Source organism: Anopheles cruzii, chromosome 2 (genome assembly GCF_943734635.1).
Source record: "Anopheles cruzii chromosome 2, idAnoCruzAS_RS32_06, whole genome shotgun sequence".
NCBI classification, from domain to species: domain Eukaryota; kingdom Metazoa; phylum Arthropoda; class Insecta; order Diptera; family Culicidae; genus Anopheles; species Anopheles cruzii.
Window position 1 is genome coordinate 16,589,147 of NC_069144.1, and position 12,306 is coordinate 16,601,452.

General features: G+C 49.2%; 3 protein-coding genes across 3 annotated transcripts in view; all 3 read right to left on the reverse strand.

Moving 5' to 3' along the window:
- The window catches only part of LOC128268916 (neuromodulin-like), a 46,054-nt gene extending 44,816 nt beyond the window's left edge, over positions 1-1,238 (reverse strand). Inside the window, exon 1 of the mRNA XM_053006219.1 lies at positions 1,097-1,238. Coding sequence (XP_052862179.1) covers positions 1,097-1,199 — 103 coding nt within the window. The 5' untranslated portion in view covers positions 1,200-1,238. The remainder of the gene's footprint in view (positions 1-1,096) is intronic.
- A 1,382-nt stretch (positions 1,239-2,620) lies between these two features.
- LOC128268915 (Golgi pH regulator) lies at positions 2,621-4,561 on the reverse strand. Its single transcript, XM_053006218.1, has 5 exons — positions 4,371-4,561; positions 4,021-4,291; positions 3,545-3,946; positions 3,300-3,481; positions 2,621-3,237 (listed from the first exon to the last, which is right to left on the reverse strand). The coding sequence occupies exons 1-5, from the start codon at positions 4,416-4,418 to the stop codon at positions 2,782-2,784; spliced, it is 1,359 nt and encodes a 452-aa protein (XP_052862178.1). The 5' UTR covers positions 4,419-4,561; the 3' UTR covers positions 2,621-2,781.
- A 410-nt stretch (positions 4,562-4,971) lies between these two features.
- Positions 4,972-10,603, reverse strand: LOC128268914 (homeobox protein vnd-like). The gene is made up of 3 exons (XM_053006217.1): positions 10,383-10,603; positions 5,920-6,473; positions 4,972-5,819 (listed from the first exon to the last, which is right to left on the reverse strand). The coding sequence occupies exons 1-3, from the start codon at positions 10,544-10,546 to the stop codon at positions 5,002-5,004; spliced, it is 1,536 nt and encodes a 511-aa protein (XP_052862177.1). The 5' UTR covers positions 10,547-10,603; the 3' UTR covers positions 4,972-5,001.
- Between the last annotated feature and the right edge of the window lie 1,703 nt (positions 10,604-12,306).

Genomic DNA, 12,306 nt, shown 5'->3' on the forward strand with positions numbered 1-12,306 from the left:
AACCACACGGCACAGGATGGAGGATGGTGCGAACTGGAGACGATTACTTCCGCGCTGCTTCCGCGAAAATGGCACGCTTACGCAATGAGTAACCCGAGGGCCGCGCGGCCGGGTGAAGAAGGACCGAAGACACCGGAAACGGAGAACCCGTCACCGTCGGTGGCAGGTAGGGTGGACAGCGCGAAAGGTGCACCGTTCGGTTGAGCTTGGCTTCGAAGGCGTTAGAACGCGCGCGCGAGAGACCGTCACGGGCCACGGGGCAACTTTTCGCGTGTGCACAGCTGCGAGTATCGCTTCAGAGTGAGCAGCCTTGAAAGCTCGCTCGGTGCCAGCAGGCAACAGCCAGCCGTCCTTGCGGCCGAAGGATGTGAGGTAACGCGATGTGGCACCACGGGACGGACGCACGCCTAACCGAAAAGCACCACCGGCCACCAACAACACACGGGCGGTTCGGGCGCCGAGGCCGCTCGAGCGCGATCGAGAGCCCGGTTCGGGCTCGGTCAAACGGGGCCGGTCGGTTTTGCCGAACGCGCTGCCGTCAGCTGCTACTCGAAACGAAACGCTTCGCGGTGTAACAGCTTTCGAGCAGGAGCAGGCTTTCGAATGGGGCGGAAGCTTTCGAGGAAGCTACCTTCTATCCGCGGTTGATATTTAAAAAGGGTGAACGCCGCTAATCCACATTCAATTCTTATTACTTGGGAATTGACGGTTTACTGGGAGTTTTTGTGGAAGGAAGGATTTTTTCCTGCTTGAATTAATTGCATATGAGGTAAGGCTATCGGATCATTTTATGTAACTGGACCATTGGCAGAATTCTTTATCATTCGTTAAAACAATCACTCGAAGAAACTGTTAAATGGTAGTACGAAACGGTAGTGAAGATATAAGGATGATGAATTTAGATTTTTTGCAATTTTGCTCTTCGATACAGTGTCATCATTTCTCGGCTCATAATTCCCTTTTGCAGAGACACTCAATTATGGGAAGCAACCAAAACTACCAGGCGTATCCATCGGGTACCAGGCGCCTCCATGTAGCAACGTTGCAGCTGTTAAACTGAACTGTGAACTTTGAATAACCTTTGTTTATGGCTTACCTTCCTCAATATCACCTTCCAGTAGGTCACCGAGGGCGGCGGCCGAGTCGGTTGTTTTCTGGCCTATGCAGTTCGGTATCTCCTGGCTAGTGTTGCAACCCATTATGGTTCACTGCACACACACAACTAATTGACTACTGCATCATCACCGTCACCTTCACAATCGCCAGCCCAGTGCGGCCCCACTACGTCGCCATCCTGAGGGTTGTTAATTGGTCCGATATTGAACTTGCCCTTTTGGTGTCACCCTTTCAGTTATCTTCACGGCACGGCTGATTTACTTTTGCTCCGCTCCCGAAGCACACGGACATCCGACGGATGCAGCCTCTGGCCGGTGTCGTTATTTCACGTCCCGATCGACTTCCGGCCATCGGGCGCAACTTGCAACCTGTTGTCGAACCATGCCACAGCAGCGTTACCGTCGGGGCCCAACGATTCGACCAAACAACGATTGATTGTTTATGTGTGTGAAATTGATTGCCCACGATTGGACACACTGTTTTTAAAGCGAAGTGCAACGCAGAGCAGAGATGATTAAAGGGCGCACGGAAGGTTATTTACTACTCTCCGCCTGCTTTCGATTGGCTTCGGTGTCGTACAAGACCTTTCCAGTGTCGTAACGCGCCATCTTTCAACCGTGAGCTTTGTAAATTTGCTGTTTACCTCTTTGAATCACAAACCAAATGACGGGTCGCGAATGAAATAAATTCACTTTCATCCAACTCCGAACGGCAACTGAACGGTCTATCGATTAATGCTTCAAACACCCGGCGGCATGGCACTCGCGATCGGAGCACGTCTATTGACATACGCGGAACACGCGGCACAAGAAGCGGTGGTGCTAACGAAAGCGGTTAACCTTCTATGACGAACTCGCATCACCCGTAGTCATATGTTAGTTCCCGTGCTTCGAGGTGTGTCGTGTGAGCCGCTCGACTGCCTCTCCACGGCGTGGATGGCACGAGTTGCGGCCTCGCCTCGAAACTCGTGACTTCGTCCTTCCGACCCGACCAGAAGCCGATTGTTTGCTGGGCCGAAAAGTTGTTTATTCATAAAATGGACCATCGGCATGACAACGAACGCTGCCGCTGGCCCGTCGTAGAAGAAAACCAAAAAAACGGCCAGCCCATTCGCTCCGAAGGCTGAAACGGCAAAATTGAGATTTGGGGAACCTTTCCGCCTGGCACATGGAGGGGCCAGCAGTGCAACGATGACGTTCCATTTGTTCCAGTTGTCGCCCGCCCACGGTGCTGACTCATTAACTATTGATGGTTTGAATCGTATTGAAGTGGCCGTAAGGGGAGAAATAAATTGTGATAATTTCTCGCCTGTGATCCGTGGTTCGGCCGGGACCCGTTCTTATGGCGTGGACCATAAAAAACGGTATTAACTAAATGGATTCAGTATTTCCCGGGTGTATAATTTATGTGTTGCGACAGCACTTCCAAGGGCGGAGGTTCATGTTTGGTATCAGAACTTTATTTTATTGTCGTTCTTTTCGTTTTTGCCCTGTTCGCGGTTAAATTATTTACAACAAGAATCTTTGACAGCCTTTGGTCATGGCCGTCGGTATGCTGTTTGGGAACGTCGGAATGGATTTAAAAATAAAGCACAATCACACTTGTAGAGCAGTACGAGCAAAGGATACACAGCGGGTTAGGATCATACTTTTCACTTTACACCCTTCACATACTGCTGTCAACGTTTGGTGGTTTGTGTAGCAGATAAAGCACCACGATCGTAGCCAGTGCGCTCACGAGAAAGATCACATCGAACCACCGATGGTAGAAGTTAAAGTGTAGCCCACCGAGCACCTCCGTTATGATCACCCGGTACTCGGCAGGCATATTCATTCGCATCAGCAGCACCGACGAGCAAAAGTACATGCCCATGATCTGGGCCAGCACCAGCACGATAATGTTTGATGATTTGCTGGAGGAAATTTTGTAGAAAAATTTCGTCAACGTCAACAACAGGCCCCGGATCGAGGTGACCACGATGCAGCCGACCAGCAGAAATGACACGTGCTGGCTCCAGAAGGCGATGTCCATGTCGAAACCGCACCAGTGCACCGCAATTTCGATGCCTCGTGTAACAGGGTCCTTTTTACCTACACGATCGAATATTATGTTGATCGTGCACTGTGGAAACAGGAAGTAATTAAATGGAAACCGCAACATACACAATTGAAAGCCTCACTTACGATGAAAATTTTCCACAAACAGTACAAACTAAAGAAGTGCCCCAGCACGTTGAAGTACTTTCCCTGCAGCGTTCCGGCCCACCGTTCTCGTTCCTGCATGTTTTTCATGGAATGTACCTCGAGGAACAGCTGGCGGGACAGTTCCTCTAGGGCGGAAATTTCCAATCGCAACTGTCCAATATCTATGCGGAGAATTCGAGGATAGAGATAAGTTCGTCATCAACGACGACTTTTGGATATATTACTTTCTGCACCGGCCGGTCTCTGCGTTACACTGCTGATCATGCCCCAGATGCTTTGCTTCTGGTTCGGCTTGTTTCTCCTGCGATCGAGCGCGATCCGCTTCTTCTTCACCAGTATCATATCCATCGTTTGCAGTAGCCTACGCTCCAAGTTGATCACATCGGCCTGCGAGACGGGCCGTATGAAGTAGGACATACTCGTGTACGGATAGTTGACGGAACCGAACCCGGATAGTATCGCCATCACGGTCACGCCGACGACGCCAATACGCGAGACCGCTTGCTCGATCGTAAAAATGCCGCGGCTAACGCTGAGCAGCGGAAACGGGTCGCCTATGCGCCAGAACCCGTACAGATAGCACAGCCAGATGAGTGTGGTCAGCGGTTGTACCCACTTTGCGGGCACTTTAATGCCAAGGGGAGAGAAAAGGTGCGGAAAATTAGATCTCCTGAGATACATTTTAAAAGACATCAGTTACCGATCCGCACGTTGCTGATGCACGAGTAGGCTATGAGATACGGTATCACCGCGATGACCATAATCAGCAGCAGCGTTAGGCCGAGGCGCCAATGAAAGTAGCGCGAAGTCGAGTCTAGGAAGCCGATTATTTCGAAAATAATCAACTCAAACATCGTCAGCGATAGGGCCAGGGTCAACGAGAAGATGAGCTGCACAACCAGCTGCCGTATTTCGTAGTTCCGGAACAGTTGCTTCACGAAAAACAGCCATCCTCCGATGAAGAAAATTAACTGAAATCAATCAAAAACCAACGAAACAATGAATTAATACCCTTAATGGGCGGTAGGACAGAAAGGTGTAAAGCCGCACCTGCGAAACCAGAACGATCAACGTATCACCCAAGAAAGGCAGTTCCATTACTGGATTACTTGGCGGGTTTGAGATTTCGCGATAACCTGTGACAGTAGAATTTACTTCTCAAAAACGGATCCTGGAATACATTTTTGTTTCTTTGCCAGCCAATGTCCCGACCCCAGAAGAGCCCACAACAACGGGCAACGGATTTGGTTTACGGTGGCAATTTATTTATTTTCGGCGTTTTGTTCTTTGCTTTGCGCCCGGATGACAGCAGCGGAGCTGTCATTTCATCCGTGGTGAATAAGTATTCTCAACTGTCAGATCGGTGTTTCCCGCCAGTGGCGCTGCAGAGCCACAATCAGCCCTGCTTTTAATTCAAATATTTCAATACGTTGACATTGAGGTGCGAGAAAACCTTTTATTCTTTAATAGTCTGTTAAAATATACTACTTTTTCGATTTATTTCAATAAAAATGTATTCTTTCTTCATGGTTCTGCAAATTTAACAATAATCTTCTATTCGTTTAAAAAATATTTATTGTTACTTATTTTATTGTTAACACTTTCTTTTAAATTAGGCCAACGTGTGAAAACTTGACCTGGTTATTGCACATGAAATAGTTCTCTCTTTATCGCAAGGATTTCACCACATGCGCGGTGAAGCGCCATGTCCGGAATGGATCCCGGGAACCCCAAAAGACGAATGGTGGATGCCGTTCGTTAGAAAGTGAGCCGAAGAAGGATGCGGATGAGAATGTTGTTGTTGCTGCTGCTGCTGATGATGCAAGTGCTGCTGCTGATGTTGGTGTTGCTGATGTTGTATGGCATCCGAGCACGGTTTTCCGTCCCTCACCAGCACCGGAACGTTAACCTTCTTCGGAGGATTACTACCGACGACCGGACCGTACCCGGTAGCGGTCTTCTCCGTTTGTGCCCGTTTCGTTTTGTAGCGATGGTTTTGGAACCATATCTTAACCTGCGTCGGCGTTAGGTTTATCACACTGGCCAGATGTTCGCGCTCCGGTGCCGATAGGTAACGGGCTTGCTTGAAACGTCTCTCAAGCTCGAAAGTTTGCGTTTTGGAGAACAGAATGCGTCGCTTCCGTTTTTTGTGTCCCGTAGTGCCCGATTGGCTGGAACATTGACCACCGCGTGTTCCACTGGAGCGGCCAACGGGGTGAGTCGGTGGCTCGAAGTCGTCCGGCGTGCCGGTGTCACAGGAGCGATTTGGGTTGTTGTTCGTATCCACGGAACACTCTGCATCGAGCGAAGGCCCATCCTGGGACGAATGCTGCTCGGCAAGGGCAGCTAACCGGTCGGAAGTTTCATTCACTACGCGCGGTATGTTGTTGTAGGAAGCCAACGAATAAAGTTCCGGTCCGGGTGACGTGGTATCCGGGCTGAGCTGCTGATGGCTGCCGTTGGCGTCACTGATGGCACTATGCTGTATTACCGACGGTACTGTGGAAATAATGGAAATCGATCGATGTCAGAGCCACAAGTTTAATGCAGGTTAAAAGCTGTGTTATCTCCCGCACACACTGCCAGTCGTTAAACTCACCATAATCAAGGTTAACGCCGGCATGATGATAGGGATAGGTCGACCTAGACGGATCCACCGTCGGCGGGGTCCCCAGGGCGCTACCTGCACCCCCGAACAGATGATGGTGGTGTGCATACGGATAGTATGGCGGCGGGTCATAAGGAATCGTGGAACTAACGGTGGCAGGATTGAGGGCAGACTGGAGTGGCAAACAACTGGTAGTATGCGAAGAATCCCCAGCACCATATGGGAGATGACTGGAGCTGGAAGACTCCTCCGTAGTGCCATTCCCGGGGAAAGGACCTCCGGAGGGTCCACCTTCCAGTCCTGGGCCGGATGGGGCTGGATGGTGATGAAGTTGCTGGGTTTCTAGCTCGGAAATGGTGAAAGGATGGAAAGCTTGGTGATGCTGTTGCAGGGAGGCGGATGAAGAAAGGTTCGATATGATGGGCTGATCTTTGGCGCTGTCGCTCTGCTGCTGCTGTTGTTGCTGGTTGTTGAGCTCCAAGATGTTGCTGATGTGAAACCGTTGCGATCGCTGTGATGGCGCCATTCGTATGCTATCGAGGAGTCTGGAGGAGTGGGATTCGGAGTCAAAGAGTGATCACAGAAAGAGTCATTCACGGTGAATAGTCAAAGACAGACGGATGAGCACTATGCGCTTTTAAAGCAATTTTAAGAATTTAATATTTAGTAATAAACAATGATGATGATCTATAAAACTTAATTTTAACACCATTTGAGACTTTTCTTAAAACATGTGATTCAATAAAATGTTACTTTGTTTCGTATTCAACACATATACTTTAAAAAATGCCGATGAAACTTGAAATCTTTGTGAAAACCCCATAAAGGTACACTGTAAACTATGTTGCAAAATCCCCTGCAGCTTATCACTGTTGCTAGGAAAAGTAATGTACTATCTACGGTTTATCGCATCGACGTGCGGTGCCTTATCCTTCCACGACACGTTGCCCGAGTAATCCCCGTCTCGATAAGATCCTCACCGGGGAATGGAGGAGTTCAGCACGATCGGGTAAAGGGCTGCCCGCAGCAGATTGTGGTTGAGTGTGGCCGCCGGCATAAAGATCGGAGCCCACGACAAAAACGGTGCACACTTGGTCAGCAGCTTCTCCAGCTGCGGATTGCCGGATTTGTCTTTCGGTAACATCTTGCCGGTGGTTTATAGTTAACTACACTACGCAAAAGTAGTTACAACACAAAATGTTGTTGGTGTAGAAGGCCGCGACCCGCACGCTTTCAACTTTGTAAGGACACTGATGGGCTACATTGTAATACGGGTCTCTCTAGCCAATGGTTCCAAACTCAGCAGATTCTAGCGGCCGCCAGGATGTGCGATGTCCTGGAAAACCGAGCAAGCAGGAAAGAGTGCAAGGGTGTTGTATCCTTTTCTTCCTGCTTATGCAAACGTTTGAAGGAAACCATGTTTGATTGTAGTTCCTGTTGAACTAGCGGGTGGTGGGTGGAAAAGTGGTTCCCTTTCAAAAAAGGGGCGTAGCCAAATGGGAGCCAGAAGGAGATAAACTGAAGCTCTAGGCAACCGTGGCGTAATAAGCGTAAGCAGTGCAGCAGGCGTTGCGTTGGAAAACGCGCCGCTCTTTGAGCACTTTTTAAGTACTTTCAATTTAAATTTGGTGGTTTGTTAAACCTGTTTTGGAATAGTTATTTACGTTTAAATTTAGATTTCAAACGTAACAAATTGGAGCATTTATCGAACCCAAATAAAATATTTTCCAAAGGATACGATAAAACAAGAATAAATTCAGGGATATGACTGCAAAAGCCGCTCAACAGTTCCATCACATTGCTGTTCGTCAACCTGAACATCGAAGCTGATCGATAGTGGCATGTCGCAAGAAATGACGATCGAACACAATTCAATTTAAACTAGTTTTACTGCAGAATATGATATGAACAGCCATTGATTGGCCATTACGTCGCAGTCGGTGGGTAAGCGGTCACGCAAAACTCCACTTTGCCAGTCCGGCCCTAAGTGCACCCCATCATAGGTCGATTAAAGTCCCATGAAGCCCGACAGCCTAACTAGCGAAGAAACTTGCCGCGGTTTGATGAACATCAGCGCGCGCCAGCGATAAATCTTATCGTATGGGGAATTTGGCTTCCGGTGAAACCGATGTATGGGTTTAGCACGAAATGGCCGCGGTGGTCTTCACAACATGTGTTCGGTTCGCTGGCTAAAGCAGCACCCTCGAAGAGACGACAGACTCATATGCAAATCGCGTGCCTTCTGTCGACAACTCCCGGTTGTTGGCTGCATCCAATGCCGTGCTGTAGAGTCGTTCGCTCAAGTCTCAAAAAAACCCCCAAAGAACGTACACTTGACTTGTGGCGTGAGCCCTGGAGAACCCGCACACACTGGTGAGCAATCGAACGAAATGAAGCATATCCTTGCACCGCCAACGAAGAAACCGGGACCTCATCAAACAGCGCCATCGCATAAACAATCGCATAAATAGCTCCTAATTACGGATGAGCAGGGCAGGGCAGGCGATCGTAAACCTGAGATCGAGACTTTCACCGGCACAAATGCGCAATAGAGGGTGCCTGGCTTGCGTTGCAGTCTTTCTGCGTTGTGGAAATTAGTTTGTTAGAAAAGCCAGTCGCGCCCGTTCCCACGGCCATCACCGGCCCCGGACGCGTGTACCTTGGTAATGATTTTTTATGCTCAGTCACGGCAAGCGTCTCTTCAGGAGCATATTTTTATTTCACCGCTCTGTCTCCTACCAAAACTACACACACAGACACGCGTGTCTGTCGGTTTGATTTAATTCTAAAAAACGCAGGCAACGACAGAAGTTAATTGGCTGGTGTGGCAGATCAGCACTGCAACCAAACGCTGGCAAACGAAGTGCAATTGCACTTGCCCCGTGAGTGCAGCTACTTCTGACCCCAAGTCCTTCTGCCGACAGCGCAAGGGTTTCGCGATGTGGCCCTTCAACAGCTCGTTCACTTGTGGCTGGTTCACCGTAGCTAAGCATCGGTAGCCCACCGCCACCGGGACCACCGTGGGAACTTTGTAATTGGTTTTCCAAACAAACCCATTTCGCTACGCGTTTTACGAGACTGTTTGCCGTTTTTTTTTGGTGGGGCAAGTTGTCTAGTTTCGAAACGAGCCCGTGTAAGCCCTGGTTGATTGCTGTTTTGAGATTCGGGAGGATTTTTATTCGTAACTAAACAGGGGCGCCCGCCCTGAGGGCGTAGACAGAAGTTGCTTAGAAAATTTTGAACTATGTTATACATATTTAGCACCCCACAAGGCAATGTTGTTTCGGTATGGCGTCCAGATCAGTTGGTTAGCATAGTGAATTACTAGTTACTATTTTTATGTATTAGTGTCAAATCCTTAGGCTCAGATCCTCAACCAATCCTTCAAATTTTGCATGGAGGCTTTCAATTGTTAAAAAAAATCTATATCACAATGGTCCGTAAGTCCTAGGGTCTCCCGCATTCCTTTGGGTCACTTTTAGCTTCACATCGGCTTCCATTTGGGAGCTTCCATTTCGGTAGTTTAAGTAGCGTTTACCCGAGCGTACACTTAACCATTCATGGGGGCGCAGCATAAAAAATGGAGCACGAAATGAATCCATTCGTCATGCTAAATGGGTCCTTCCGCTTTCGAGTTGATTGAGCCGGCAACCGACAGAACAGGGTGAACGAAAAACTATTGCTTGATTGCCTTTTCCCGCGATACATTGTAACTCTGCCTAAGTAGCGTGGCCCCTGTGTTTTTGCCTGGCGTTTGCCGTTTTGTGAAAACCACAATTATTGATATAAGCCTAATTTGATTTGTATCTTGACATGAAAGCCGTTCCGCCGAATAACGGACGCAAATAGGGATTCTCTGGCTCGACAGCCCCAAGGCTATGTCAAGCTTGATTGGCGTTTGAAATTTGATAGAATGGCAGGACCGTTTTTCAATCACTGGGTCGATTCGCTTAACAACGCGCCAATGCAGAGCACAGTTTAATTCAAGGCATTTTCGTGAAAAACTTTGGAACACTATTAACTAAAGGATTTATCTCAACTCGCCTCAAGGTGGCCTTACCTGTGCTGTAATTCCCCATTCCCTCCTAGTACCGCCAATCGAAATAATTCGAAAGCAATTAGGCGGCGATTATCCAAAATCTCGCAAAGCGCCACTTGAGTGGCCCCCGAATCAATTACTCAAAATCAAAGTGAAGTGGCGCCCGAGCGTTAACGACTAATCCAATAAAACCGAAAAAGGCCTATCTTTTTTCGGAGCCCAATCCACCCCGATCAGATGGAGGCGCCCGTTCTCCGCTATCGCCCTTATTGACTTGTTTGTGGCCAGTTTAGATAACGCGGCCAGTAATCTCGACGACGGTCAATCGCTGGTTTATGGATGGCTACCACCGCCGCTTGCGTACCGAATAGATCCCAACTTCGATGTTCCCAACTTCTGTCCGCCGGTGACTTACTCGGTCCTGTAGTCGTATTCCGGGGTGCAGTAATCCGGTGGAAAGATGTGGAAGCTACTATCGTACGGTTCGTCGGTGCCGGGCAAACCGTACGGATAGTACGCGCTGGCCACCGGCTGAACGGCGGTCACGTTGCTTGCCCCGGGTTGTCCAATGCTGCCCATTTTGTTTCTACAGGTCTACGTTTAGGAAAAGTGTTAAGTTGGCACTTTGTGGATCTCCCTGGCACAATTACACTTCTCCACCTGACGTCCTGACTGTCCACTGAACCGACGAATATCGGAGCGGTATCAGAACGCTCCGGTTGCCGGCCACCAACTGTGGACAGGGCGACTCCTACAGACCGACCGGACGTCGATTGATTGGCCAACCTGTCGATTGGATTGGCCACGATAGTGATCGGGGTCCCCGTGGCGATAGGGACGAGCTTTATTGTTGCCTCACGCTCCCATCGCATCACTCTCCCGAGGACGCATGCCACCCACTCTCGCCCTCAGCTTATTTATACAATATTTTTCTTAATGTTTAATTTCACATTATCAAAGCCTGATAAGTGAAGTCGGGTTGTAGGGCCGACCTTCCGCGCGGCCGCTGGAGGCCACGGGGAGAGCGGTGTGCATGTGCACCGCTGCTATCTTCTTTATCAACTGCAAGCTGAGCTTTTTCCCCGTGCGTTGGGTCGGGTTGAGTAGTCAACGAGCCAACGAGTGTCTGGAGGAAAATACCGGGATTGCCGGTCGACGGAGGCTTGCAATGTTTATCATATTGGCATGCGCGTCCAATTGGTTTTTGTTAAACCTTGAAAGAACTCACTTCCGAAAGAGAAGGCTGTTAATAGTAGGAATTCTACTGTCGAACGTTTTTCCAATCTAAAACCACGTCAAACATTTAAACAACATTGTAAATTTAAGTTTTCGCAAATAATGGGGAGAACGAGAACTTATTATAATCACTTGCTTATTGTGATCGTTTTAAGGCTTAATACTTCGAGGAAAACCTTCTATATCTATCAAACAAACGTTTTATTTTCAGTTTTAGTTTTAGGGGCACAACTGATACATCTAGTTGGAAATATGGAAAAACTTCTTTCTGCTTCGCGTGGCCAAACTAACTTACCCCGGCGGTTGCCGGGCCGAGGTTATGTTTGTCACCTTGAAACCTGTTCCAAAACGTGGGCCCAACGTGCAAATACCTTTTTTGCCCGGCCGTGTCCACGATAGGACCCCAACCCGTGGGGTTGCGGTGGCCGCTTATCAATGCACCAGACACTGTCGGATGCAACAGTCAATGAAAAGAAAAAAACAACTTTACTGCACTTTTATGGGGTAGCGATGATGTGTGAGTGAGACTGCAAACAAGCACACGCGTTTGCATCAGGCTCCGGTAAAAGCCAATATTTAATTGTGCTAACGGCAAGTGAGCGATGACGGCGCCTTCCACAAGGAAGCCGTAGCGTGCAGGCACAAGGAAAAAGTGTAGTGAGCCGTCGGGATCGGCGGCAGAGCGAAAAGATAGCGCCTTGGTTTATTGGCAAAGTGACGCTACTAGTCAGCTGGCTCCGCTAGACCAGCCGTCTGCGAGGCGGTGTGCGTGAGTTTTTGCCAAAAATATCAACGTTGACGACGACTATCAGCAGCATCCGTGTAGTAGTGGGTGCGGCGGCAAGTGGCCGTTCGTCGGTGTGCGCGTGGAGGCCGCTCGACGGCGCGTGAGTGTCGGGTCGGCTGTGTGTGAGACTGGCCCAAACAGGACAGCGCGATCATGAGCGATGCGAAGAAAGACGCGCCACCGATGGCGGCGATATTCGCGCGAAGCTCGACGACAGCGAGATCGCCGGTGAGGCAGAGGCAAACCGAGCTCGCCGACGAGCTTATTAAAGGAGTCTTCGCGTCCGTCGATAGGGTCCTCGACCTTGTCAAAGACA